The 24,880-nt window shown below is 37.2% G+C and overlaps 1 protein-coding gene across 4 annotated transcripts in view; it reads right to left on the bottom strand.

The window, feature by feature from the left end:
- Window positions 1-24,880, bottom strand: part of LOC127413033 (dedicator of cytokinesis protein 11-like) — a 122,463-nt gene that overhangs the window by 17,869 nt on the left and 79,714 nt on the right. For all 4 annotated transcript variants that reach the window (XM_051649861.1, XM_051649851.1, XM_051649841.1 and 1 more), the window contains 14 exons: window positions 24,277-24,349; window positions 20,786-20,874; window positions 20,577-20,691; window positions 15,927-15,993; window positions 15,327-15,374; window positions 14,992-15,134; window positions 14,269-14,384; window positions 13,990-14,127; window positions 13,693-13,875; window positions 5,621-5,734; window positions 5,081-5,296; window positions 2,296-2,353; window positions 395-501; window positions 155-277 (listed from right to left, as the gene is read on the bottom strand). In XM_051649861.1, the coding sequence (XP_051505821.1) occupies window positions 155-277; window positions 395-501; window positions 2,296-2,353; window positions 5,081-5,296; window positions 5,621-5,734; window positions 13,693-13,875; window positions 13,990-14,127; window positions 14,269-14,384; window positions 14,992-15,134; window positions 15,327-15,374; window positions 15,927-15,993; window positions 20,577-20,691; window positions 20,786-20,874; window positions 24,277-24,349 (1,590 nt within the window). The remainder of the gene's footprint in view (window positions 1-154; window positions 278-394; window positions 502-2,295; window positions 2,354-5,080; window positions 5,297-5,620; window positions 5,735-13,692; window positions 13,876-13,989; window positions 14,128-14,268; window positions 14,385-14,991; window positions 15,135-15,326; window positions 15,375-15,926; window positions 15,994-20,576; window positions 20,692-20,785; window positions 20,875-24,276; window positions 24,350-24,880) is intronic.

Here is a 24,880-nt window from a genome sequence, read left to right on the forward strand (position 1 = left end):
ACCAACTGCAAATCAACATTTCTGAGAGGCTGAAGGATATCAGGAACTATGATCTTTTGTCACAGTACTGTGAAAAATGAGTTGGGAAAACTGGGAAAAATGGGAACATTTCTTGAAAGTTGCATGTCATCTTTTCAGCATAAGTTTTTCTTACCTCGAACTCGTGCCGTTTCTCATAAATGGGAATGATGAGCCTGGCAATGTGTGTTATGAGCTCAAACCTTTCAGCTTTCCACAGACCCTCAACACACACCTCCAATTGTTCCACCAGGACATCCTGTCATACAAAAACAGCTGACATCAGCCTCACAAATATTACATTAGACTTTTTCATCAAACATGTTCATGATATGGTCTTTTATGAGTTTATTAACCTCCCCCAGTGTGTTATTACCTCTGTGTAGTACACATCTTGCATCCCTATGTCTTCTTTCATGGCTGCCTCTTCATCAATGTTCTGGGTGATTCTCTTAAATGCTGCCAGTCCACTTGGGAACAGCTCTGAAACAATATCATAGCAGAATAATCCCACTACAACCTTTAGAAACTTCTTAAATATACAGCTACAACACTTATAAATCAATAATCAAAACACCGGTGGTTAAATTGTATGCTTTTATGGAAGTAAATGACTGAAGGAGCATCATGCACCTATTTATTGTAGTAGCACCAATGGCAGTGGTTTACTTGGTGCCTTAGACAAAGTGTGTGAGACATGTGAGTCTAGTGGTTTCGTTTTTGTTTATAGCATGCAAGGGAACCCGTGTTCAAATACCAGTCTAATATAGGGGAGTCTGGGGATAGAAGTCAAAAAGAGACGTTTTCGCAAGGACTATATCTCAATAAATATAATGTTTTGAGACAAAAGTCCAATTACACAAATGTGTGTTTTCTCTAGCAGTGGTTTTGTAGGTTGGTTTCAAACGCCTAGATCAACCCTCTCTTTACATATGAATATTAATTGTAAATTCCTTCAAAGTAAAATTCCAATATCACATCAAATATTCTTTAAACAGCTGTTGAGTAAACAAGCGAACACAATAAAAAAAAAAACAACACTAAACTGTGTTCTCAGGACAGGTATTTTCCCTTAAAAGTCAGGTCGTGGCAGGTTGTCTCATGTGTTTTAAATGTTATAAAATTATTTACCAAATTTAGATTGGACAGAAAACACTTTTTTACCTTCAATAATCACGTAACTTAAAGGGATAGTTCACCTGAAAATGAAAATTCTGTCATCATTTAAAGAATTATCTTCAATTCATGCCTTTACAAACCCATATGACTTTACCTCCTCAGTGAAACGCAATAGAAATATTGTACCTAAAATCTCCTTTGTGTTCCATAGACAAAATAAAGTCTTGTGGGTTTGGGACAGCATGAGAGTGAGTAAATGATAACAGAATTTTCATTTTTGGGTGAGCTACCCCTTTAATTATAAAATGTACATACTGTATATAAGTATATTAAAGTTGTGTTCAAAATCCACTTGAGCCGATTTTGAATGGGAATGATGATTCTGTATGGCTGTAACTGTAATCTTTCTTAAATATCACCTCCAAATCAAAAACATGCCAGCCATATTATATACAGTATTATAAACAACTCATGTGAAAATAGTAATACAAAAGAATTGCATCACTTTTGCCATACCACATAGCAACCATATTACAGTATAGTTATATGGACCATATACCGTGCTTTCTAACGGTCCAGTTTTTATCACTGGTTTCTAGTCATGCACATTTTTGGAACCTGCTATATACTTTTAGTGCTATGAGTTTAGGCCAACACAAAATGAAACACTGAATCGCCGGCAACAAAAATTTACAATTGAATTGAGACGAACTTTAAAAGTTCTCAAATCTGAAAAAACATTGTTTTTTAAGTTTGGTAAAGTGTGCACTGTTAGTGCATGCCTGTTTCATTTAAATTAAACATACAAAAGAGTTAATGATCAACAAAAGCACGACTACTTAGGGCACTTTGTTTGAGACTTTGCATTGACGTTTGCGTGCACACTGCAAATTCGAACAGAGATAGTGAAGTTTTTCCCCTAAGCAGGTGCCTTTTTTACATGTGATAAATTAGGTAGGGTATTTATTGTTTTGTCTGTTTAAATATGAAAATGAAGAGAGTGTTGCTCTTGCCATTGTAATTTGAGGGTAGACACATTCTGATTTTAATGTATCAATGCAGCGTAAAATATAATTATAACCCAGAGGTTCACTTAAACCTTTTAGGGAATAGAAATTAAAAAAAATATTTAAAGAATGAAACATTTTGTTAACTTACTTTTCCTGTGCAAATACTCTGCCACTAATGCTGCAACATGAACATTACACATAGCAGCCTGTGAAAATAAAAGGGCAAAGAAATACAAGAAAAAATAAGCTTCAAACCATTAACATAATGAATACTGTTTGGTAGCAAGTTGTCAAATTCAAAGACACACAACAAAACAAACATCTAATACATAAATGAACCACATGTAGCTCATCAATATCAACAGCTTTTCTTATTTTCAATACCAGTTCAGTAAAGGTTCAAAAAGCAATAAAATAGAGTATTTAAGGAAATAGCCATCAAAACGTTTAGTTTTAGGCGCTGCTGTTACATAATCCCACCCTTTCTTTTAAGTAGTCCCTGTACAAAATGGAAATACTGGGAAAAGCCCTCCAGGAAATGACCTTTGTGCCGATACAACTTCTGTTCCGTTCCTGTTTTTACATTCTGTGAGGGGGTTTATATGGAAGTATTTTTCAAGACTCTACTGCAATGGCTAATTTAAATACTTAGAAAAGTACAGAATAAATTAAACTCTTAAATAATTCACGATCAAGTAAGCAGTAATGTAGGACTTAATCAGCATAAAAAGAAGTATTGCAAAATGATCCATGTTTGACACAGTCATGCATGAAAGGGAGTGACAGGTGCTAATAAAAAGACTGTTTAAAGGACAACTTGAACGTTATCACCAGGAGGTGATTTCCAAGGGGCAGAGCATGTTTAAATACAGCCTTGAAATACTTAATAACTGATTAATGAGTCAGAGTTACAGTATAACTGAATTAAAAGGTTAGTTTAAAAATGAGGGTTTTGTTTAGAGTTCCCCAAATCTGCTGTCTAAAACAAACCGATAATAAGAGATTAACATAAGCTGATTCAGGTTTAGCTGGTCCATCTGCAGGAAATATTTTTTACATTTATCAAGAACAGAAGATGCTTTCTGCATGTTGACTCATAGATTGAAAGTCTTGCAAAATATATTGTGCTCTTGTAATGTGCCCTAGAATGTATGAGGAAGGTCATTTTAAAAGTCATTCATTGTTTTTTGATTAAATAATATAAAATTTGTAAACTTTACTAGAAAAAAAATATATATATAACTGTAACCATGTAATTGAAATATAAAAACATTATTGAAAATGACTTTTAAAATTTTCAATGCAAGTTTTATTTATCTCACTAGATAAATAAATATTGTCATATTGACGCCAACAAAGAGGAGAGAGAGGAGACTGATTACAGGTAGTAATTCAGTTTCACACATTACCTTATTTACAAAACAAGGTCAAAATCAACTTGTGCATTCATAGCTACACTATATTTGGTCGATATCTTATAACTTATACAAGTAGTTTTTCTACCTGTGTTTTTTTTTAACCTTATAAGTTATAAGGTAAAAAAAATTATAAAAAAAAAAAAAACACAGGTAGAAAAACTTGATAAATTACATCTGTTTAATTGAATGATTGGACCAATAGCTGGGTTTCCATCCAAATGAGCATTTCTGAAAATTTGGCTAAAGAGAATACGAAACATTGCATGTTATACGCATTATCTTGAGGGGGCCCGCCTTTATTGTGTGTCATGAAGCAGCTTAATCACCTCCTTGCTTCGAAGAGAGTTGTATTTGCTGTACTGGAGCAACTGTACACTGCAGAATGAGTGCAATAGCTCACATAACTAGGGCTGAAATGGTTGGTTTTATGCATAAGCTGCCAGCCTCCATACACCTGACAGTGCCCATGCTCAAAACAGTTCTGGCTGATAGAAAGGACCCACTTTTTCATGTTCAACCCTGCAGCTGTGGGTTGAACACAAGTGTCCAGGGGAATGTATCAAACAAGTTTTGAGCAGAAACACATGCCTAAAAACACATGCCTTTCCATTGAGTTTGAGTATATCAAACGTTTCCATTCAGGTTTTCTGAAGCACAAATAAATAATGTGCATAAAAAAAGGTTGGATGGAAACCCAGCAAATGATGGTGTATATTATAAACATTTGTAAAACAAATTTTAAGCATTTATTTCCTCTGAAAATACCCCTGTTGAGCAGCCACCCACAGTCAATCAGCCTCCAGGGCAAAGTGGGACTTAAAGGGATAGTTCACCCAAAATGAAAATTCTCTCATCATTTACTCACCCTCGTGCCATCCCAGATGTGTATGACTTTCTTTCTTCTGCTGAACACAAACAAAGATTTTTAGAAGAATATTTCAGCTCTGTAGGTCCATACAATGCAATTGAATGGTAACCAGAACCTTTAAGGTCCAAAAAGCACATAAAGGCAGCATAAAAGTAATCCATAATACTCCAGTGGTTTAATCCATGTCTTCAGAAGCGATACTATAGATGTGGGTGAGAAACAGATCAATATTTAAGTTCTTTTTTACTATACATCTCCACTTTCACATTCTTCTTTTGTTTTTGGCAAATTGCATTCTTCGTGCATATCACCAACTACTGGGCAGGGAGGAGAATTTATAGTAAAAAAGTTCTGGCCACCATTCACTTGCATTATTAGGACCAACAGAGCTAAAATATTCTTCTAAAAATATTCGATTTTTGGGTGAACTATCCTTTTAAATTGTCCGGTAGGAAGGCATGATGTCGTGCTTGTTTCAGCTACTCAATTTGGGAGGGCCAAAATTAGTTCAGTGTGAACTAAGATATACATAAACGGGATTCTCTTTACTGCACCTCCAGCAATAAAGCATTAAAGCCTGGCATACTGTTAAAGTTTATAATTCCACATTATCATATAAATTATTTCAAAATAGTTTTGAGATGTACCTCGGAAAAGTCTCCATTTTTGCTGTGTGCTCGAGCCATGCTGTCCAGCCAGGTGCGTCTAAGCTCCGGAGTGCTGGCGTACGACCGGGCGAGACTATACTGAAGGTCTAGCAGCATTTCTGGGTCTTTCTCATGCTCTCGCATCTGAGCAGTGGCCATGAGAACTGTGCGAATCCTCATCATGAGGCCCTTCACTTCAGAGGGAAATGTTGTGGTCTGGGGAGAAGTTAAGATAAAAGTAAGCTTAAACATAGATGTACACAAAAGAAGGAAAACAGGCTGGTCCCTCACTCATTTGCAAAAACATATTTAATTACGTGAACATGCAAACATGTATTGCCACATGAATTTTTCTAAGCCATATCATTTTCAAAACAAATATTTGCAAAGAAAGAGGCAAGGATATTTCAGGAAAATGTTTATTATTGTAATTTGTAAGTGTTGATGAATAAAAGAATTCATGACTTTTTTTACTGTATGATGTTCATGTATGAGCTCATAAATGACTGCAGATCTCTGCTTGCATATTCTGTACTGCACCTTCATGGCTTTGTCACTGTTGGCAAAGTTGTTGATGATGGACAGTGACTCCTGGAAACGCGAGCTGCCTGTTAGAGCCACATCAGCTATTAGCTGGCTCACAGCAATGATGATCTGGCGGGGAAACAGAGGCACAATGTTCAAGCAACATTCCAGAAACATTCTTACAGCACTCTTTAGGTATTCACTAGTCTCAGCCTCAGACGGCAAGCCAACGGACCGGCAGGACCTGGAAGACAAGTCTTCCAGGTCCTGAAGCAGCAAAACAGCCCCAGACCATCACACTACCACCACCATATTTTACTGTTGGTATGATGTTCTTTTTCTGAAATGCGGTGTTACTTTTACGCCAGATGTAATGGGACACACACCTTCCTAAAAGTTCAACTTTTGTCTCGTCAGTCCACAGAGTATTTTCCCAAAAGTCTTGGGGATCATCAAGATGTTTTCTGGCAAAAATGAGACGAGCCTTAATGTTCTTTTTGCTCAGCAGTGGTTTTCGTCTTGGAACTCTGCCAGAGTCTCTTTCTTATGGTGGAGTCATGAACACTGACCTTAACTGAGGCAAGTGAGGCCTGCAGTTCTTTGGATGTTGTTGTGGGGTCTTTTGTGACCTCTTGGATGAGTCGTCGCTGCGCTCTTGGGGTAATTTTGGTCGGCCGGCCTCTCCTGGGAAGGTTCACCACTGTTCCATGTTTTCGCCATTTGTGGATAATGGCTCTCACTGTGGTTCTCTGGAGTCCCAAAGCTTTAGAAATGGCTTTATAACCTTTTCCAGACTGATAGATCTCAATTACTTTCTTTCTCATTTGTTCCTGAATTTCTTTGGATCTCGGCATGATGTCTAGCTTTTGAAGATCTTTTGGTCTACTTCACTTTGTCAGGCAGGTCCTATTTAAGTGATTTCTTGATTGAGAACAGGTGTGGCAGTAATCAGGCCCGGGTGTGGCTAGAGGAATTCAACTCAGGTGTGATGAACTACAGTTAAGTTATGTTTTAACAGGTGGAGCAAACACTTTTTCACACAGGGCCATGTAGGTTTGGATTTTGTTTTCCCTTAATGATAACAACCTTCATTTAAAAACTGCATTTTGTGTTTAGTTGTGTTATCTTTGACTAATATTTAAACTTGTTTGATGATCTGAAACATTTAAGTGTGACAAACATGCAAAAAAATAAGAAATCAGGAAGGGGGCAAACACTTTTTCACACAACTGTACAAGAAAGTGGCATTAAGTTCAAAAAGGGAATGTGGCTTGACCAGATTCACTGGCACCATAAAGAGGTTTCAAAAGGCCATATAGACCGTTTCACATTCTTAAGGGCACTGAACAAACATTTTATGTCACTTTTGATGAGTATATTCAAAAGACATTTAGATATAGCATACTTCTATTTGAAGTGACATTCTCAGGTACTTAGAAACGTCACAGATGTCAGCTTTTGCGACACATCAGAAGAATTTTTGAGAATCCAAACCAACACACACACGATATCAACTATGCTGTCAGATCTCCTAAAAATACTGTAAGAGCTGCATGCCATTTGGACATCAACAAAATTAAATACTAGTTACATGCCCACTCTAAAATACTTACATGTTGAATCCAGTCATACTTTCTTCAACTGTGTCATCACTCATCAGCTTTACATTATATGTTTTACATACTAGAATAATATCAGAAACACGCACAGACACATTTAAATACATACAGATCCCACAAATCCCACATAATAATACAATATAATATAATACACAATTTTTATAAATATATATTATATATATATATATATATATATATATATATATATATATATACATACATACACTGTACATATATATGTGTGTGTGTGTAATATAATTATATTGTTTTTTTGTTTTTTTTACACTATGTTAAGTTTTCTTTACCAAAAAAGGAATGTTACAAAAAATTATATATTAGGTTTGTTATTGGCAAAAATAGCTGGATGTTATTGATACTGGTGTGGTGGTAGTGTAGTGGACTAAAGCACTGAACTGGTAAGTGGAAGGTTGTTGGTTCAATCCCCACAGCCACCACCATTGTTACAGCTACTGTAGATAACATTACCTTGGTGACATTTAAGTCAGCATAATACACAACAATGTTCAGAACATCAAAGAAAAAAAAAAAAAGACCATTTGCAAGGCATAAAAACGTTTGTACATAATCAACTAATTTATAGCTCTGTCAACTGGCCCAAAACTCTCTCACACTGGCCCCTTGTTGAGCACTGTAATCACATTAGTATTAAAAGTAGAATTACTTTTTGGAATGCAATATGCCCCTAAGGCTTGCTTATTATGCAGTTATTTCACTATAGCTGATAAATGCACTCTTTTCCTAGTTGCTCAATATCAACAATGACCTCATTCCTACAAACCTGTGGAATATTTAGGAGTATTAGTGTTTCTTTCAGGCATTCAAGCTTCAAACCCCCATATGATTGTTGTCAAATGGTGCTGAAGTATATAATGCACATGAAAGGCCTATATTGATAACAGAATTAATAGTCTCTGAAAGCCAAATGCCTAATGTCAGGCATAATTTCAAGGAATATTACGCATTCAATCCAAGTTAAACTCTAATATCATGCTGTCAGTTGGCACAGAAAATAATTTTGACTTGTCCTTCAGTTTGTAAAAACAAACAAAGAAAGTTTTTACAGTAATGCACTTTGAATTGAAGCATAAGGGGAAAGGCATCGCAGCTCATACAACACACATTTTGTTTTGAAGATTTAATATAAGTGCTTAAAAAAACTACAAGCTCCAGATTTCAGCTCTTAAACCCTCCAGAATGCCTTGCCTCATAGGCTTCCATTCTAAGTACATTACAGTAAACAGGATTTTAGTTTGTTTTTACAAACTGAGGGCCACACATGCTGCCAATAGAGCTTAAATTTGCTTGAACCCAGAACATTGAAAACTATTCTAAATCATACTGTACCTCCTGCTGATTATTGCAAGATAATTTAGGATCACCACAACATGACTGCTACTTTTTTACGTTTGTGCAACACAAACTTCCTTAAAAAGAGAAGAACATAAGGACTATAAACCATGACCTTCCTTTAACATTCATCAAAACTATTCAGATTTGGGTTAATCATTAGTAGGGCTGGAAATGTAATGTCTTAATTTCTGTGATTAATAAGTGATCATTTAATGCAAAAAATAAAATAAAAAAAATGCAATTAATGCAGTATCCATTTTTTTCACTCCCTGAAACTTCACCAATGTGTTTCCCAACTTCCTATGCCTAACAGAGAAAATAATAGTTTTGAGATTTTAAACTTCAGCAAATTAAACTTTAGCATTCAATTTTGTTTTATAGATTTTTGTTTTATATCTGATGTATAGTGTCGAGTAATGCATTTGCAATGTACACTACATCGCCAGAAGATTTTTCCCAACTTTTAAAAACAGCATGTCCACTGATTTTATGGCATGTATACATATAATTGTATCAAAGATTCATACCTGTAAAAATGTGTCTAATTAACTCAATCTGCAAAAAACTGAACATTTTAACATGAATAAATAAAGGGCTATTAGGGAATAAAATAAGCCAGAAATTAAAAATGTGATGGCAAAAATGGTTCCTGTGACTAATTCCACTATTTCATTTGTAAAATTTGATGCATTTCATTATTGCATTCTAGGCATATCTAGTTATATCTGTATTGTGAGCATTACAGCGATTTTTGAGAGCAAAGCCTTACAGTATGATTATTATAGACACGGCCACCCAGGAAAAATCTGCCCTTTGATTATGATAACTCTTGGCAGAGATTGAAACTTAAGTCTGAGAAACATTTACTTCAGACTTGACTTGGGCTTCAAATTAAAACAACACAAGCCTTTATGTCTACAAGGAGAAATATTTTCTCTGAATATTGCGACTCTATTTAGAAACAAAGAAGCCTCTAATGCACTCTCTGTTTCTTTTGTCTGTGAAAATGTTTGGTGATTTTCTCACTTTCTCTAAGAAATCCCTAGAAATACTGTAAGAGTTTTTTTAAATATATGAAATTAACTGTCCTGCATGCATATTAGTGTTAGCACAAGAGATTTGAGACTTGACTAGGACTCATGACAAAAGACTTGACACTTGACTTAGACTTGGCCTTGTCAGACTTGACTTGGATTCTGTGTCAGAGACTTGTGAACATGTTTGTTTCATGGACAACAAGATCCAGACCTGCAACACTTCTGTTATCAGTCTAGATCTTTAACCATTAGGCAACAGCTCTCCTCCCTGTCAGTTACCACAAGTCTCATGAAACACTTTTCCCACATGCTATTGGTCTCCTTACAGTAAACTGTTGTGCAAGTCCAAAGATGACTGCATGAAAGCAAAAAAGTCAAGTCGAAGCCAAGGGGAAGACATTCACGAAGGGCCAATACATTCGCTTATAACAAACACAGGACACTTAGGGGATCTGATTTCATGCAGATTTGTCAAGCGATAAGAAAGGCAAACATTTATTTTCAAAATATAATACATATATCGTGGGCCAGTTAGACCAGGCTTGTAGTATTATAGTATACATTCTATCAAGTCTTTCTGCTCTCCTGATCTGGAATTTCTCATGCTTCTGTGTCGACCATTCTGGCTACCGAGGGAATTCACAGCGGTCATTATCACTGCTGTGTACATCCCGCCACAAGCCGCCACAGACCGAGCACTCAAGGAACTGTATGGGATTATAAGCAAGCAGGAAACCGCACACCCTGAGGCCACGTTCATTGTGACCGGGGACTTTAACAAAGCCAATCTCAAATCAGTCGCACCAAAATACCACCAACACATTAGTTTTAACACACGAGGGGACCAGGTTTTGGACCATTGCTACTCTCCCTTCCGGGATGGCTACAAATCCCTCCCCCACCCACCATTTGGCAAATCGGACCACTCTTCCATTCTGCTTCTGCCCGCTTACAGGCAGAAACTGAAATAGGAAGCACCCACCCTCAGAACGATCCAGTGCTGGTCGGACCAATCAGACTCTACGCTACAAGACTGTTTTGATCACGTGGACTGGGAGATGTTCCGGTCCGCCTCTGATGACGACATCGAGCTTTACGCTGATAGCATAACATGTTTCATCAGAAAGTTCGTAGAGGACGTTGTTCCGACCAGAACAATACGGATCTGCCCAAACCAGAAACCTTGGATTAATAGCGATGTTCGCGTGGCACTTAATGCGCGGACTTCCGCTTTTAATTCCGGGAACACAGAGGAGCATAAACAAGCCAGTTATGCCCTCCTAAAAACTATCAGAACAGCAAAACGTCAGTACAGGAACAAGATTGAAGGACAGTTCAGCACCATGTGGCAGGGAATTAACATCATCACAGAATTTAAAGGCAATAAAAACTCCGCCGTGAACACCGCTGCCTCTCTCCCGGATGAGCTAAATACTTTTTATGCTCGTTTCGATGGAAATAACACCGCCCTCGTGGAGAGAGCTCTCGTGGCCGAAGCTACAGAGGTTAGTTCACTCTCCGTCTCTGTAGCGGATGTAACCCGATCCTTCCGACTAGTGAATATCCGCAAAGCCGCGGGTCCAGACGGCATTCCGGGCCGCGTCATCAGAGCATGTGCGAACCAACTGGCTGGTGTTTTTGCAGACATTTTCAACCTTTCCCTCTCCTTGTCTGTGGTCCCCACATGCTTTAAAATGTCCACCATTGTGCCTAATGCTAAGTGCTAATCTGAGATTATATCCGCTGCCTCCATCACTGGACCCATTGCAGTTCGCTTACCGCAACAACCGCTCCACTGATGATGCCATTGCATCTACACTACACACTGCTCTCTCCCACCTGGAAAAAAAGAACACTTATGTGAGAATGCTGTTTGTAGACTACAGCTCAGCATTCAACACCATAGTGCCCTCCAAGCTTTGTGAAACTCCAGGCTCTGGGTTTAAACGACTCGCTGTGCAGCTGGATCCTGGACTTCCTGTCAAGCAGACACCAGGTGGTTAGAATGGGCAGCAACATCTCATCACTGACCCTCAACAATGGAGCCCCGCAGGGCTGTGTTCTCAGCCCACTCCTGTATTCTCTGTACACACATGACTGTGTGGCAACACACAGCTCCAATGCCATCATTAAGTTTGCTGATGATACGACGATGGTAGGTCTGATCACTGACAATGATGAAACAGCCTACAGAGAGGAGGTGCACACTCTGACACACTGGTGTCAGGAGCACAACCTCTCCCTCAACGTCAGTAAGACAAAGGAGCTTGTGGTGGACTTCAGGAGAAGAGAAAGAGAACACAGCCCCATCACCATCAATGGAGCACCAGTGGAGAGAGTCAGCAGCTTCAAGTTCCTGGGTGTCCACATCACTGAGGAACTCACATGGTCGGTCCACACTTAGGACGTTGTGAAGAAGGCTCATCAGCGCCTCTCTTCCTGAGACGGCTGAGGAAGTTTGGAATGAACCACCACATCCTCACACGGTTCTACACCTGCACTGTAGAGAGCATCCTGACTGGCTGCATCTCTGCCTGGTATGGCAATAGCACCACCCACAACCACAAAGCCCTGCAAAGGGTGGTGCGAACTGCCAGACACATCATCGGAGGTGAGCTTCCCTCCCTCCAGGACATATATACCAGGCGGTGTGTGAAAAAAGCTCGGAGGATCATCAGAGACTGCAGCCACCTGAGCCATGGGCTGTTCTCACTGCTACCATCAGGCAGGCGGTATCGCAGCATCAGGACCCGCACCAGCCGACTCCATGATAGCTTCTTCCCCCAAGCAATCAGACTTTTGAACTCTTGATCTCTCACGATCAAATACATCAGCACTGCACTTTATTACTCTTACACCGGACTGTCATAAATTATACTCTCTCTTAACAACGCACTGGCAACTTACTATCAACCGACAGCCTGAATGTCAATACAGTACAATACAACCTACTGTATATTTTATATTTTATATATATTATATATACTTTTTATTGTATAATGTGTATTCTATATTGTGTGTATTGTATACTGTACATTGTGTGTTATTATTTATATATTGTGTTGTGTGTAATTATGTGTATATTAGATTTTAAACATTTAAAGGTAGTGAACATGTATGTCTGTTTGATATGACATTTTATTATGCCATTGTTACCTGGAGTGCTTTCTTTTTCTCCCCTTTTCTCCCCAATTTGGAATGCCCAATTCTCACTACTTGGTACGTCCTCGTGGTGGCACGGTTACTCACCTCAATTCGGGTGGCGGAGGACAAGTCTCGGTTGCCTCCGCTTCTGAGACTGTCAGTCCGCGCATCTTATCACGTGGCTCACTGTGCATGACACCACGGAGACTCTGCACGGGGAGGCTCATGCTATTCTCCGCAATCCACACACAACTTACCATGCACCCCATTGAGAGCGAGAACCATTAATCAAGACCACGAGGAGGTTACCCCATGTGACTCTACCCTCCCTAGCAACCTGGCCAATTTGGTTGCTTAGTAGACCTGGCTGGAATCACTCAGCACACCCTGGATTCAAACTCGAGACTCCAGGGGTGGTAGTCAGCATCAATACTCGCTGAGCTACCCAGGCCCCTGCTTTCTTTGTTCTTAAACATTTAGCAGGAACATATAGAGGTAAATTAATGAATTAATGTAGAAAAATATTTAGCTGTTATCAACAACAACAGCCATTTTGAGTGTGGCCACAGAAACTAATAACTTCCGTGGTCCCAGGATGTGAACAGTTTAGAGTAAAATTTTCTGAGTTTCCATCTCGTAATTACAGTAATTCCAAGACAACGTGAATGCAGCATTAGTATCATAGCTGTTGTCATGACCATCAGTGTGCATCTTTTTTCTTTCAGCTCTCCATCATTAACAATCAACTTTTAAACATAAGATTCAACATTGAAATCTGAATTCTGACAGCTTTCATCTTTTGTCCATTCTTTGTTACTCAAAAGCACTAAAAGAATCTACTTTAAGACCTGCTAAGGAACTGGAATCAGAAGCAGAATTGTAAAATTCCTGAAGATTCCCACCCCTAATTATGTACCTGTAAGTGCATGCGCAGGAAGCTTTTCCTCTTGGTGTACTCAAAATTGTTCCTCATGAGCAAGTACAGCAGGGAAGATGCCTCTCCACGTAGGACACTTAGTTTAGACATACAGCACTTCAAGACCTCATAACACAGCGAGCCACACAGCGTTACACGACCCTTAAAGAGAGGCACCTGGAACTAAAACATACATTGACATACAAACACATCAATGATCAAGTTGGCACGTTCTGGAACATCTTGAAAAAAAATCCATAAAGATTTTTGGTCATTCTTTAGATGTTTTGTTCTCACCTTGATGATGAAGGCTCGCAGAGACGCAAAGATGTGTTTGACTGCTGCTTCTGATTGTCCGATTTTTAGTAAGGTGAGGTATGTGTCAAAAACCTTCATCATCAGAGCATTGTGACCATCACTGTCCAGCAGCTGATTCTGTTGAGATCCATTTTCACACTATTAGTTAATGGAAGAACCCATCTATCCAACCAGCAGTGAACTTGTTTGTGAACTTCTTTATTATGAATCTAACAGTTATTTATCCCCTTTTACCACAAATTTTGGACTGGCGCTTACCTTAAAGCACTGAGTGAAGAGTGACAGGATGTCCAGTACTGTAAGGCAGGCTTCTGTCGAGATATTGCCCTCAAGCAAGGCCTGATGGTTGATATCCGCTTCTGTGGGGCCACCAGCTGAAATACAAGATTCCACAATTACTGTAAAGGTTAATCAGTGTTGGATGGTCTTAGAATGTACTGAAGGAATTATTTTATTTATTTTTAAGTCTGGCAGCTGAGAGTTAAGTTTCATTATGTAATCGCAGCAGGAAAATCTGAAAATGTTGTTTTGTTACATCTCGCTAAATTTTGTTACACTGTTACGTTATGCTTTTTCTCATTTAATGTTTTGTCACATATTGCAGCAGGAAATTCAGAAAACCTTGTTTTGTTAAATTTTGCTAAGTTTTGTTACATTGTTACAATACATTGTTACATTTCGTTTTGTCACATTGTTATTTTGTTTGTTAAGCCTCGTTATGTAAAGCAGCGGCATTTTTTTGTTTTGTTTTGCCATGTTTTGTTACATTTTTTTATGTTATGTTTAATTACATATTTTTTACGTTACATTGTGCACAGTATAGCAGCAGGACAGCCAAAAAATCTTGTTTTGTCAAGTTTCATTATATTTTGTTACATTATGTTATGTATAGCATCAGAAAAGCATGAAATTCATATTTTATAGAGTGATGGAATTTATCACAGAATGAAGGGTTTATGAAAACATAAGGGCAGGAATTACCCATATTCAGGGTAAGTGACGTGTCCATAGTGCTGAACTGCTGCAGCTTTGCTTGCATAAGGCTTCCCCGACAACGCATCACTGGCATGGTCTGAGACTTCCTGTCAGAAGGGAAGAGTTTTGACACCCAGGGATCCTGGTTTCTAAACAAAAAACAAATACACACAGAAATAGAGAAGTATTAATCTTGATACCACTGCTTATCTGAAATCATATGAAATTATGGTCAAGATTTGCCTTTGATGACATGAGGGCATGTCACAGTTGTGGTTAATGTAAATATGAGTTAAGTCTCAAATGCAAAACATGATATGTTGTGTCCCTATCAAGCATACCGGCTGATGTTTCGTTTACCCACATAGCGTAACTGGATTATGCAGATCCTACAAACAAAGAAGACAGAACAATTTTCTATTATTTGACAGAAAGCTATGTCCACACAAGGGAAAAATGAACAGAATTATTACTTGCGAGGTTCATCATGTACTTTCCAAATTAACCAAACTTTTACTCTTTCAATCATTTTTAATGTTTCAAACCATTTTAACCTGTTTCAAAACAGAAACAACATTACTAGTTTACTATGGATACTATGGACTATGGGATTTGATTTAGTCAGAAGAACAGATTCCAAGAACTTGAAGGTAAAATAAGAATTTCTAAATTACTATTATTATTTTCATATGTATAACATTGGGGTCTCTGAGACCCCAAACATTAAAAAACAACATGAGGGTTAATCTGGGACATGGGTTACTACTGGAAGATCTGTCATGAGTTATATTGATACTGAATTAAAAAAAACTGAAACGTTTTGAACACTGACTTGACAATATGCCTCAGATGGTTTTCTTTTGAATACATAGTAAAACACGTGTAGTGCAGACACATTCAACACAGATCAAACAAGGGCAAACCCTTATGGAGCCACTCACTCTAACAGACTGAGGAAGTTCATGATGTCTTGTGGACTGACTTTAGACCAGTAGGCCAACAGAGTGTCTAGAAGAAGACATTGAGTAAGAGAGAAATATAAGCATTAATGCAACATACCTTAGCTTTTCCTGTTCACAGTAACATTCTGAGAAAATTTTTCAAGGAGGAACTGAGTTTTAATGATGCTCTGACTTCTAATTTACAGGGTTCCCATGCTTTTTGACCAATGATTTTCTATGACTTTTACAAGACCTTTCCAATCATTCATGATTACTGAATAAAGATTTGTTTTTGTTTTTTGGACATCATTTTAAAGTGATGGCTGTGGTGTTTCATGTTTATGTCAGGTACCAATAGATATAAATGATTATACTGCAATAATTTACAGACTGAAGCTTTTACGATGGTTCTGCAGGCAAGTTCTACTCTACATAAGAAAAATCTAAGCCAATGAGTTATTTTACACCAGTGATTCCTAGGTGTATGTGTACCTGTAGGGTACTTGAAAAGACTTTTATTTTGCTTTGTTAAACCTGTAAATCATTGTTGCCTGTAAGTCATAATCTCTCATTCAAATTTTCACAAATGAGGGTTTTGTCCATGGGCAGGGCCCTGTGATTTCCACGATGCGAAAAACACAGACGGAATTGCGAAATCCAGGCGGGTTTACCCGTCTCTTCTGCTATTGATGAGTTGAATACATTCACTAACAATCGTTATAATCAAAAAAGTCATTGAAGCGTTTTTAATTGGGTGCATTTATTCAGATTATAATTTATAAATGGTACAGGTCATTTGTGTATTTGTCCTCTGAAGTGTGACTGAGGGTCTGGTTTATATCAGGAATGCAGGAAACAGTCCTTACTCATTTAGCCCGACTCCCACAGAACAGATGTGAGTTGTAATTAATTCAACTGATCATTGATCTAAGTAAGCAAAAGTTTTATTGTGTTTAAGTTTCTGGTAAAAAATAAACCTTCTGTACCCTTTCATCTAGAAATTCTCAAGCCCTAAAAGTGTGTACATGCAAGTTGTGAGTCTTATCAATGTTTTGTTCTAGAAAAAAAAAAAAAAACATTCAGCCTGAGTCTCAATGACATTCAGCATTAATAAGATACAGTCTCGTCTTTCTCTTAAGATGCAGTATTTTCTTTTTCCTTCTTTGTATTTCTCAAACTCTTCTATAGTCTTTTATCTAAATCGATTACAGGAATTGTTGGAGTGATGGAGTCAGGTGATCGGGTGAAATGATCAGTCACCCTCTGGCACCAGGTCTAAAAGAAGAGAAGTCCTTTTGGATTTATGATTACCTTTTACCCTCATCTGTGGACCAACTGAGACTTCTTAGTTCCACCTAATAAGTTATATGCTTCTAAATAACAACTTTTGCATTGATCAGCAATTTACTATGTTTGGATAGATTCCAAAAATATCTGTATTTAACCTATCAGAATCCTATAAACCTGTTTCCATCTTTGCCTTTGGAAATGTGGAGAACTTTGTCTTCAGTAAACTCTCTCTCTATAATTGAAACTTCAACTTTGACTCCTGGTCTTCATTGATCAAACTGTTCTCATTACTGGGTATAACTGTTTTCCCCTACACCAGTCATGAAAACAGAATTAACTATACAATGCAGAATGTCACAGATTTTGATGTATTTGGGATAAAATAAATGAATAAATGCACAGTTAATCAAATTAAAATCATGGTATGACCTAGTGTGATAATTAAACCACAGAAGGCTGGGATTTAATTAAACAAATATATGGTCTGCATAAGCTTCAACAGTAAGTGAATGTAATAATGGCCATTTTAATCATATTAATGATAATGCTAAATATTATCTACAATAATAGTAGTTAAAAGGAACACATTTCTAGTTTGGTGTCGATGAAGGCATACTTAGGTCTTACTGATGGTGCTGTCGGGTATTAATAGAAACATTTATGTACTACAGAAATGTACATGATTTTTTTAAGATTTTTCCAATGAAAATTTCTAATTTCCATGAAAATCAAAATTTTTAAATGTTCTGACATTTTCAGGTTTTAAATGACATTGTGAAAACTTGGAAGCAGGACCCAAGCGGTGGAGTGTTTCTCAATCATGCTCCTGCACTGCACATTTTAGGTGTCTTACTTATCTGGCACACTTAACTTAGATCAAGTGTTAGATAAAGGAGAAATTCACAATGTGCAGTGTTAGGGTTTCGAAGGGAAGGACTGATAAACACTGGATTAAACTAATTTCTGTCATGAGAGGATAAACCTGCATGTACTATAATTTGCGGCAGCAGAACTCCAACAAAAGCTCATCACATTTCCCCAGAATCTAAACGCACATCATTCACAAATTTCTACACCGGCCATCGCCATCCTGTGTGTTTGTTTATGAAGTGTAATAGGTTATGAAGTTCTTCATATGCTGCACCACACAGAATCTGCACACTTTTTTGTACTGTGATCATGTAAATTATGTGAAGGAAAAACTCTTAAGTTAACAAAGTATTCCAAGTAAAACTGGTGGTAACCATCTTGGACAATGTATTATTTGAACTCTTTACTTATTGGTAAAGAGACTTATTATTTAGTCTCTTTACTAATTGTATTTTTGCTTTCTATGTCTCAGAACTGGATGTGATCAGAAGAAAATTTGAATGGTGCTTGCACATGCAAAACCTGCCACCACTATGCTAGGGTGTGTGGGTGGTTTGGCATTGCGGTTTCTAAGATGTTCTGGGTACAGTGTTAATCTCATCAACAAAATTAGTGATGCAAATGTTTTTTTTTTCCATCAACAATAAACATATTGCAAATTACATTTGCACAGATGATGAAGCGAATCAACAGGTAAACTTGAACTAAAGTACGTGCTATCAGAATGCTTAACTTGCGTTGTGAATACACCTTTTCCTTAAAAACACGCAACACAAAATGTAATATTTTAAATTGTCTAGAAAATTGTGTCTAAAGAAAGAAGATCTCACAGTACAGTAACAACTTAAAAGTAACTAACACTTCAGAATTTTCATTACGGTATATGCTATTATGGTTTCAAGAGCTCAAATTGTCACATGTGGTACTTTGTTTATGTTTGATAAAAGTTTAATCTCTTCAACTCTGCTGTCCCTCCGACGGGTACAAAAGGGGGTGCTGTGTCATGGAAAAAGTTTATGTTTAAACTGTTCAAGTCTACGAATACTTAAGTCAGGCATATTTCATATCGTTTGAAAGCTTAGAATCTGAACTTTTCATAGATAAACATCAATTCTGCATTTATGTTACATAAAATAACAAAATAAGGCCTGAAAACATTCTCGTCGCAAATCAGCGCCACCTAGAGCACCACCATGTGGTAAAAATATGCATAAGAAAATATAAGTCTTTTAAATAGAACTTAAATATACATATCATATATCAAATGAAAGCTTTCATTCTCAGGAATACGACTGTACAGTATTTTGTTGCACTAATACCACAGTTCGAAATATTTTCAAAAGAATCACAAAGTAAAAAATGATTTCTGTAAGACATCAAATAACAACATCTCTTTTATGCATTGATCAGTGCTGCTGTAAGCCCCAAATAACTAAAAACTTTATATCTGCTTTTACCTCAGGTAGTTTTCTAAAATATGAGCCATTTATAATTTTCTGTGAGCTTGCTTGTGTGAATAATCCAATTTTATTTCTTAGATGTCCAGAACAAAATATGTGGTCCAGCAGGAAAAGCATGTTAAACAAATCATCAAAGATTATGGTAAAATGTTATACATCATCGCAAAGGGGAGGATCTCAGCTTTCTAATGACACTAAATTGAGCTTATAGTCCACTCAGAGAACGAGATATTTGATGAAACAATAGAGGTGGTGCATGAACTGAAAATTAGACTGAATGTCTATAAAATGTGTTAGAGCGCCACCTACAGTTCATTTCAGATCAACATATTGTGATGAAAGGTAAAGAGGTTAATAAATGTTTTTTCGAAATGTTTGATTATTTAAAGTTTGGGATGTTACAGTTTGACATGGTTTTGTCATTTTGCACATAAAACTAAAATATGTTATTTTTATTTAGTGAAATTGACTAAAATTAATATGACATGACTAAATACTGAATCAAATTTAAAGGACACTTTCATCAAAAGATTAAAACTGTAAAAATGAACACTTCTTGGTGATAAGGCATTGCTAGGTGGTTGCTAGGGTGTTCTGGGTGGCTGCTAGTATGAGCCAGCCCACATGTGCAGAACTCCACAGATTTCAGCAGAATTGGAATGCACATTACTTATTTACTTGATTATGCCTTCAACTACCAATTAGACTGTACTCTCAGCACCATTTAACGCATTTGGCCATAATTAAATCCATTCAACAGAATTCCATAGATTATCCATAAAAATCAACACAGAAAATACAGATTCCATCTGGGCTTGAGCATGAGCAATAGTAATTTATTAATAGCAATGCTTGCCTGAGACAAACAAAAAGCTGAAGATATTAATGAATGAAGACTTCAAACAGACAGCATTTCTTGCAAGTACAAAGTAACTACAGCCATTCTGAATTAAGGCTGATCTGATGCTGTGACTGATAATGCTAAGGTACGATGATAATAAAAGACTAAATGTCATTACAGTGTGCTTACCATCTGATAAAGTTCTTATAATATGCAGGTAACACAGAAGCAGCCCTCTGACCTCATACTGTCCCAGATGGCCAATGGCAGGCAAAGTCCTCATTGTGGAACCACGCCTGTGTAACTAAGCAGACATGTAAAATGACAAAATGATGCACGATGCCATGTGATGTCAACTATGGATACCTATAATGAAATCATAGATGTCTGATTTTTACCTCATTGATGTCTGGAGTACCAGGATCCCCATACATAGAGCCTCTAGAGTCCATTCTCCTCACAAAGCCATTCTGGATGATAGCACTAGCTGTGAAACACACATACAGAGAGAGAGAGAGAGAGAGAGATAGACACATACAGAGAGAGAGAGATAGAGAGAGAGAGAGAGAGAGAGAGAGAGAGAGAGAGAGAGACAAATAACCAGTTTAAGGAGATTGGATAGAATTAAAATTCCATACACAGATGGGATTGTGTATAAAAATGACATACAGTACAAGTTTAAAGTTTGGACAAACTTGACTGAAATTTTTCTCATTGACTTAAAAACCTTGTGATCCAAATGTGTATGCCTAAATACTTGAAATTATTTTTTGCAAACAAATATAAATTTTGTTTATGTATACATTTCTTTAAAAGGATAATAGTGATGGAAAAGCATACAATGAAAAGTGTCCAGCATACATGGGAACTCCTTCATTACTGTTTAAAAAGACTCCAGGGTGGACCTCATGGAGTTGGTTGAGAGAATGCCCAACGTGCAAAAGCTGTAAGTTGTAGCAGGGAAAAGTTGTTACAGTGTTTTTATTTTATTTTATGGTGAAGGATTTTTTTTATGCCTTTTAAAATCCTTTAATTTTATACAATCTGTCTCTGGTCCAACTCATAACTTGGGTCACACACTTGATTTGGTTTTGTCTTATGGTTTTTCTGTAACCAATCTAAAGATTTCCGATGTTGGTATTTCTGACCACTATTCAATTGTATTTGATTCTGTCAGTTCAGGTCCTCCACCCACTATCCCGCAGTCTTCATACTACTCTCGGGGTATTCATTCCTCTACTGCTAATCAATTTACAGACTATTACCAAGCCCAGACTCTCTATTCACTGGTCAGAATCTATTCACTGGTCTGGACACTGAGGAGCTGGTTGAAGTTTTTATTAAATCAGGTTCTGCTGCTTTAGATTTTGTTGACAGGAGAGTTCAGGGCAAAAGAGCCATCCAGCCATGGTTAAATGACCACACCCGCTCTCTCAGACAAGAGTGCAAAAAGGCTGAGTGGAAGTGGAAGAAAAACAAACTCCAGGTTTCATGTGACATTTTAAGGACGTAAATAATTACCAAAAATCAGCGAAAACGGCCAAATCAAATTTCTCTCTAAATTCATCTTAGAGAAGGCAAATATGCCCAAAGTTCTGTTTAAGACCATTGTCTCTGTTACACCCTGCTTCTGTTGCCTGTCCCGATGTGTGCACTGAAACCTGTGAGAAGTTTCTTAAATTTTTAACTCAGAAAGTCCAAGAAATAAAGGCCTCAATTCAGCCTGCAAAATTCTATTCACCACTGGTATTCCAGCCACTCAGCTCTCTAACTTGCTTTCAACCAGTCTCTTCAGCCCACCTTGTTGATTTAGTTTCTAAGATGAAGTGTTCAAATAGTAAAATGGACATACTGCCTGCTCGTCTTTTCAAAGATGTCTTTGAAACGATGAGCTCTGATGTGACAGCAATTATTAACAGCTCTCTAGGAAATGGGGTAGTCCCAGCTAATTTTAAACATGCAGTTGTGTAGCCTCTGCTTAAAAAAAAAAAATGCACCTTGATCCCACTGTATATACCAATTACATCTCCAAGTTGCCATTCATCTCAAAGCTTTTGGAGAAAGTTGTTTATTCACAGTTATACTCATACTTTAATTATTTTAATCTCTTTGATATGTACCAGTCTGATTTTAGAACCTTACATAGTACTGAATCTGCTCTTCTGAAGGTCACTAATGACATTTTGCTCTCACTTGACTCAAGTGCTGTTTTGATTTTAACGTATCTGAGCACAGCATTTGACACGATTGATCACAAAATACTTTTAAACCAGTTGGAGGGTTGTGGGGGTATTCAGGGTCTGGCTCTGCAGTGGTTTGCCTCCTATCTGAGAGAGAGGACTTTCTCTGAAAATATAGGTATTTTTTCCTCTACAACAGCCCCCCGATCTTGTGGTGTGCCCCAGGGTCCTATTCTGGGACCATTATTGTTAACTCACTATATGCTTCCCCTGTGCTCCATTTTTCAAATATATAATGTCTCCTATCACTGTTATGCAGATGACTCACTATGTTATTTACCAGTTAAGCCTGATAGCAGCTGCTCTGTTGATTCTCTTGTTATGTGTTTTGAGGAAATTAAAGGCTGGATGGCAAATAATTTTTTGCATTTAAATGAAAGCAAAATTGAAGTATTGATTTTAGGCTCTGTCAGGACTTCATCTGTCATTGAAGCCCAGTTAGGTCTGCTCTCCTCCAATGTGCACATGCATGTCAAATTTCTTGGGGTAATTGTTGACAAATCATAACTGTTTGACAAACAGATTAGTGCTGTTACTAAGGGAAGTTACATTAAATTGAGGTCTATTGCTAAATTAAAGCATTTTCTTTCTGGTAAAGACCTTGAAACTGTGATCCATGCTCTTATTACTTCACGGCTGGATTATTGTAACTCTCTGTATGCTGGTCTGCCTCAGTCTGCTTTGTCTCGTTTGCAGATGGTTCAAAATGTTGCAGCCCGATTTTTAATGGAGACAAAAAAGAGAGAACACATTTACCCTGTATTGGCAGCCCTTCATTGGCTTCCTGTCAAGGCTAGAATTGATTTAAAAATTATTATTTATGTGTACAAGGCCCTGTCTGGTCTTGCTCCTCAATATATCACACCTTCTGCACCCATATTTGCCTCCTAGAATGCTTAGATCTTGTAAGCAACTTCTTTTATCAGTTCCCCGCTTTCGTTGCAAGTCTAAGGGAGATCGAGCCTTCTCTGATGTCACCCCCAAACTCTGGAACAGTCTTCCTTTACATGTAAGGTCCGCCCCATCTTCAGCCATTTTTAAATCTTCTCTTAATACCTATTTTTACTCTGTATCTTTTGATACTATTTAAGATCAAGGTTACATGTTGTGTATTGGTGTTTAGTTTGTTTGATTATTTTTATATATTTGTGTACTCTCTTACACTTTTATATCTAATTGTACTGCACTTTGGTTCAGCTTTTGTTATTTTTAAATGTGCTTTATAAATAAAGCTGACAACTTGAAGTTGACATTTTATTTGTATTCATTTTACAATTTTATTTTGTAAGTGAACTTTTAATGATGTTTCAGTGCTGTGGAGTAGGTCAGGGGTCAAATGGCTCATAATTGAAAGTGAAAATTATTTATTTTGTATTTTCTTTTATTATTTTGTTATTATTACATGTTAATTTTTATTTTTCCATCTTTCTAAGTTTTTAAAATGGTCAAAATGTAATATGAGACCTTAGGAGTAAAAATAATTCCCATACTTCCATTTGCATTATTTAATCATTTGAATAATGTTCCTATTATTATAAAATGTGGAAAAGAGTAAAAATAAAGAAAACGTAGGAGTGTCCAAACTTTTAACTGATACTGTATGTCTATTACTTTTACTTTGTTGTTGCCAAAACAACTTTTATACTCACCCGGTTCCTTATCAATGATGGTGCTGCCTCTGCGGCTGTCCACTGACCCGGCCACTGATGAGTCATCCCGGTACTAAAGGAGCATAGGAACACAAGAAGTGCTGACCTGACTTCTTTTCAAGAACATGCTAGGTTAAAGTTTACCCTAGGACATGCCATATAAATGGAGCATTGGCATGTCAAGTTACAAAAGAAATCCAAAATGGTACATACAGAACACAACACACATCATCAAGAGAAAATAGCTAAACAAAGGAAGGAAATAACTTGTCCTTGTCTAATCTCTAACGCAGTTTTTAAAGATTTATTATTGCTGATTTTCATGATTTTTCCATGACCTTTCCAGTCATTTGTGACTAATGAATAATGATTTTTAGAGATAATTTTAACTCAGACCTATTCATTTGCTCACAAATTGGACATCACTATGGCTTGCAAGCTAATTTTAATCTACATAAGCAACACATGAGCAATGTCTAGCTGATGAAACAACCGATGAGCAAAGCATAACTAAAAATCTGTATATTCGTTATAGAAATTACATGACCTTTAACAATTTCCTGGAAAACACAGATATTTCCAGGTTTTTCATTGCCATGGAAAC

This window comes from Myxocyprinus asiaticus, chromosome 2 (genome assembly GCF_019703515.2).
Source record: "Myxocyprinus asiaticus isolate MX2 ecotype Aquarium Trade chromosome 2, UBuf_Myxa_2, whole genome shotgun sequence".
NCBI classification, from domain to species: domain Eukaryota; kingdom Metazoa; phylum Chordata; class Actinopteri; order Cypriniformes; family Catostomidae; genus Myxocyprinus; species Myxocyprinus asiaticus.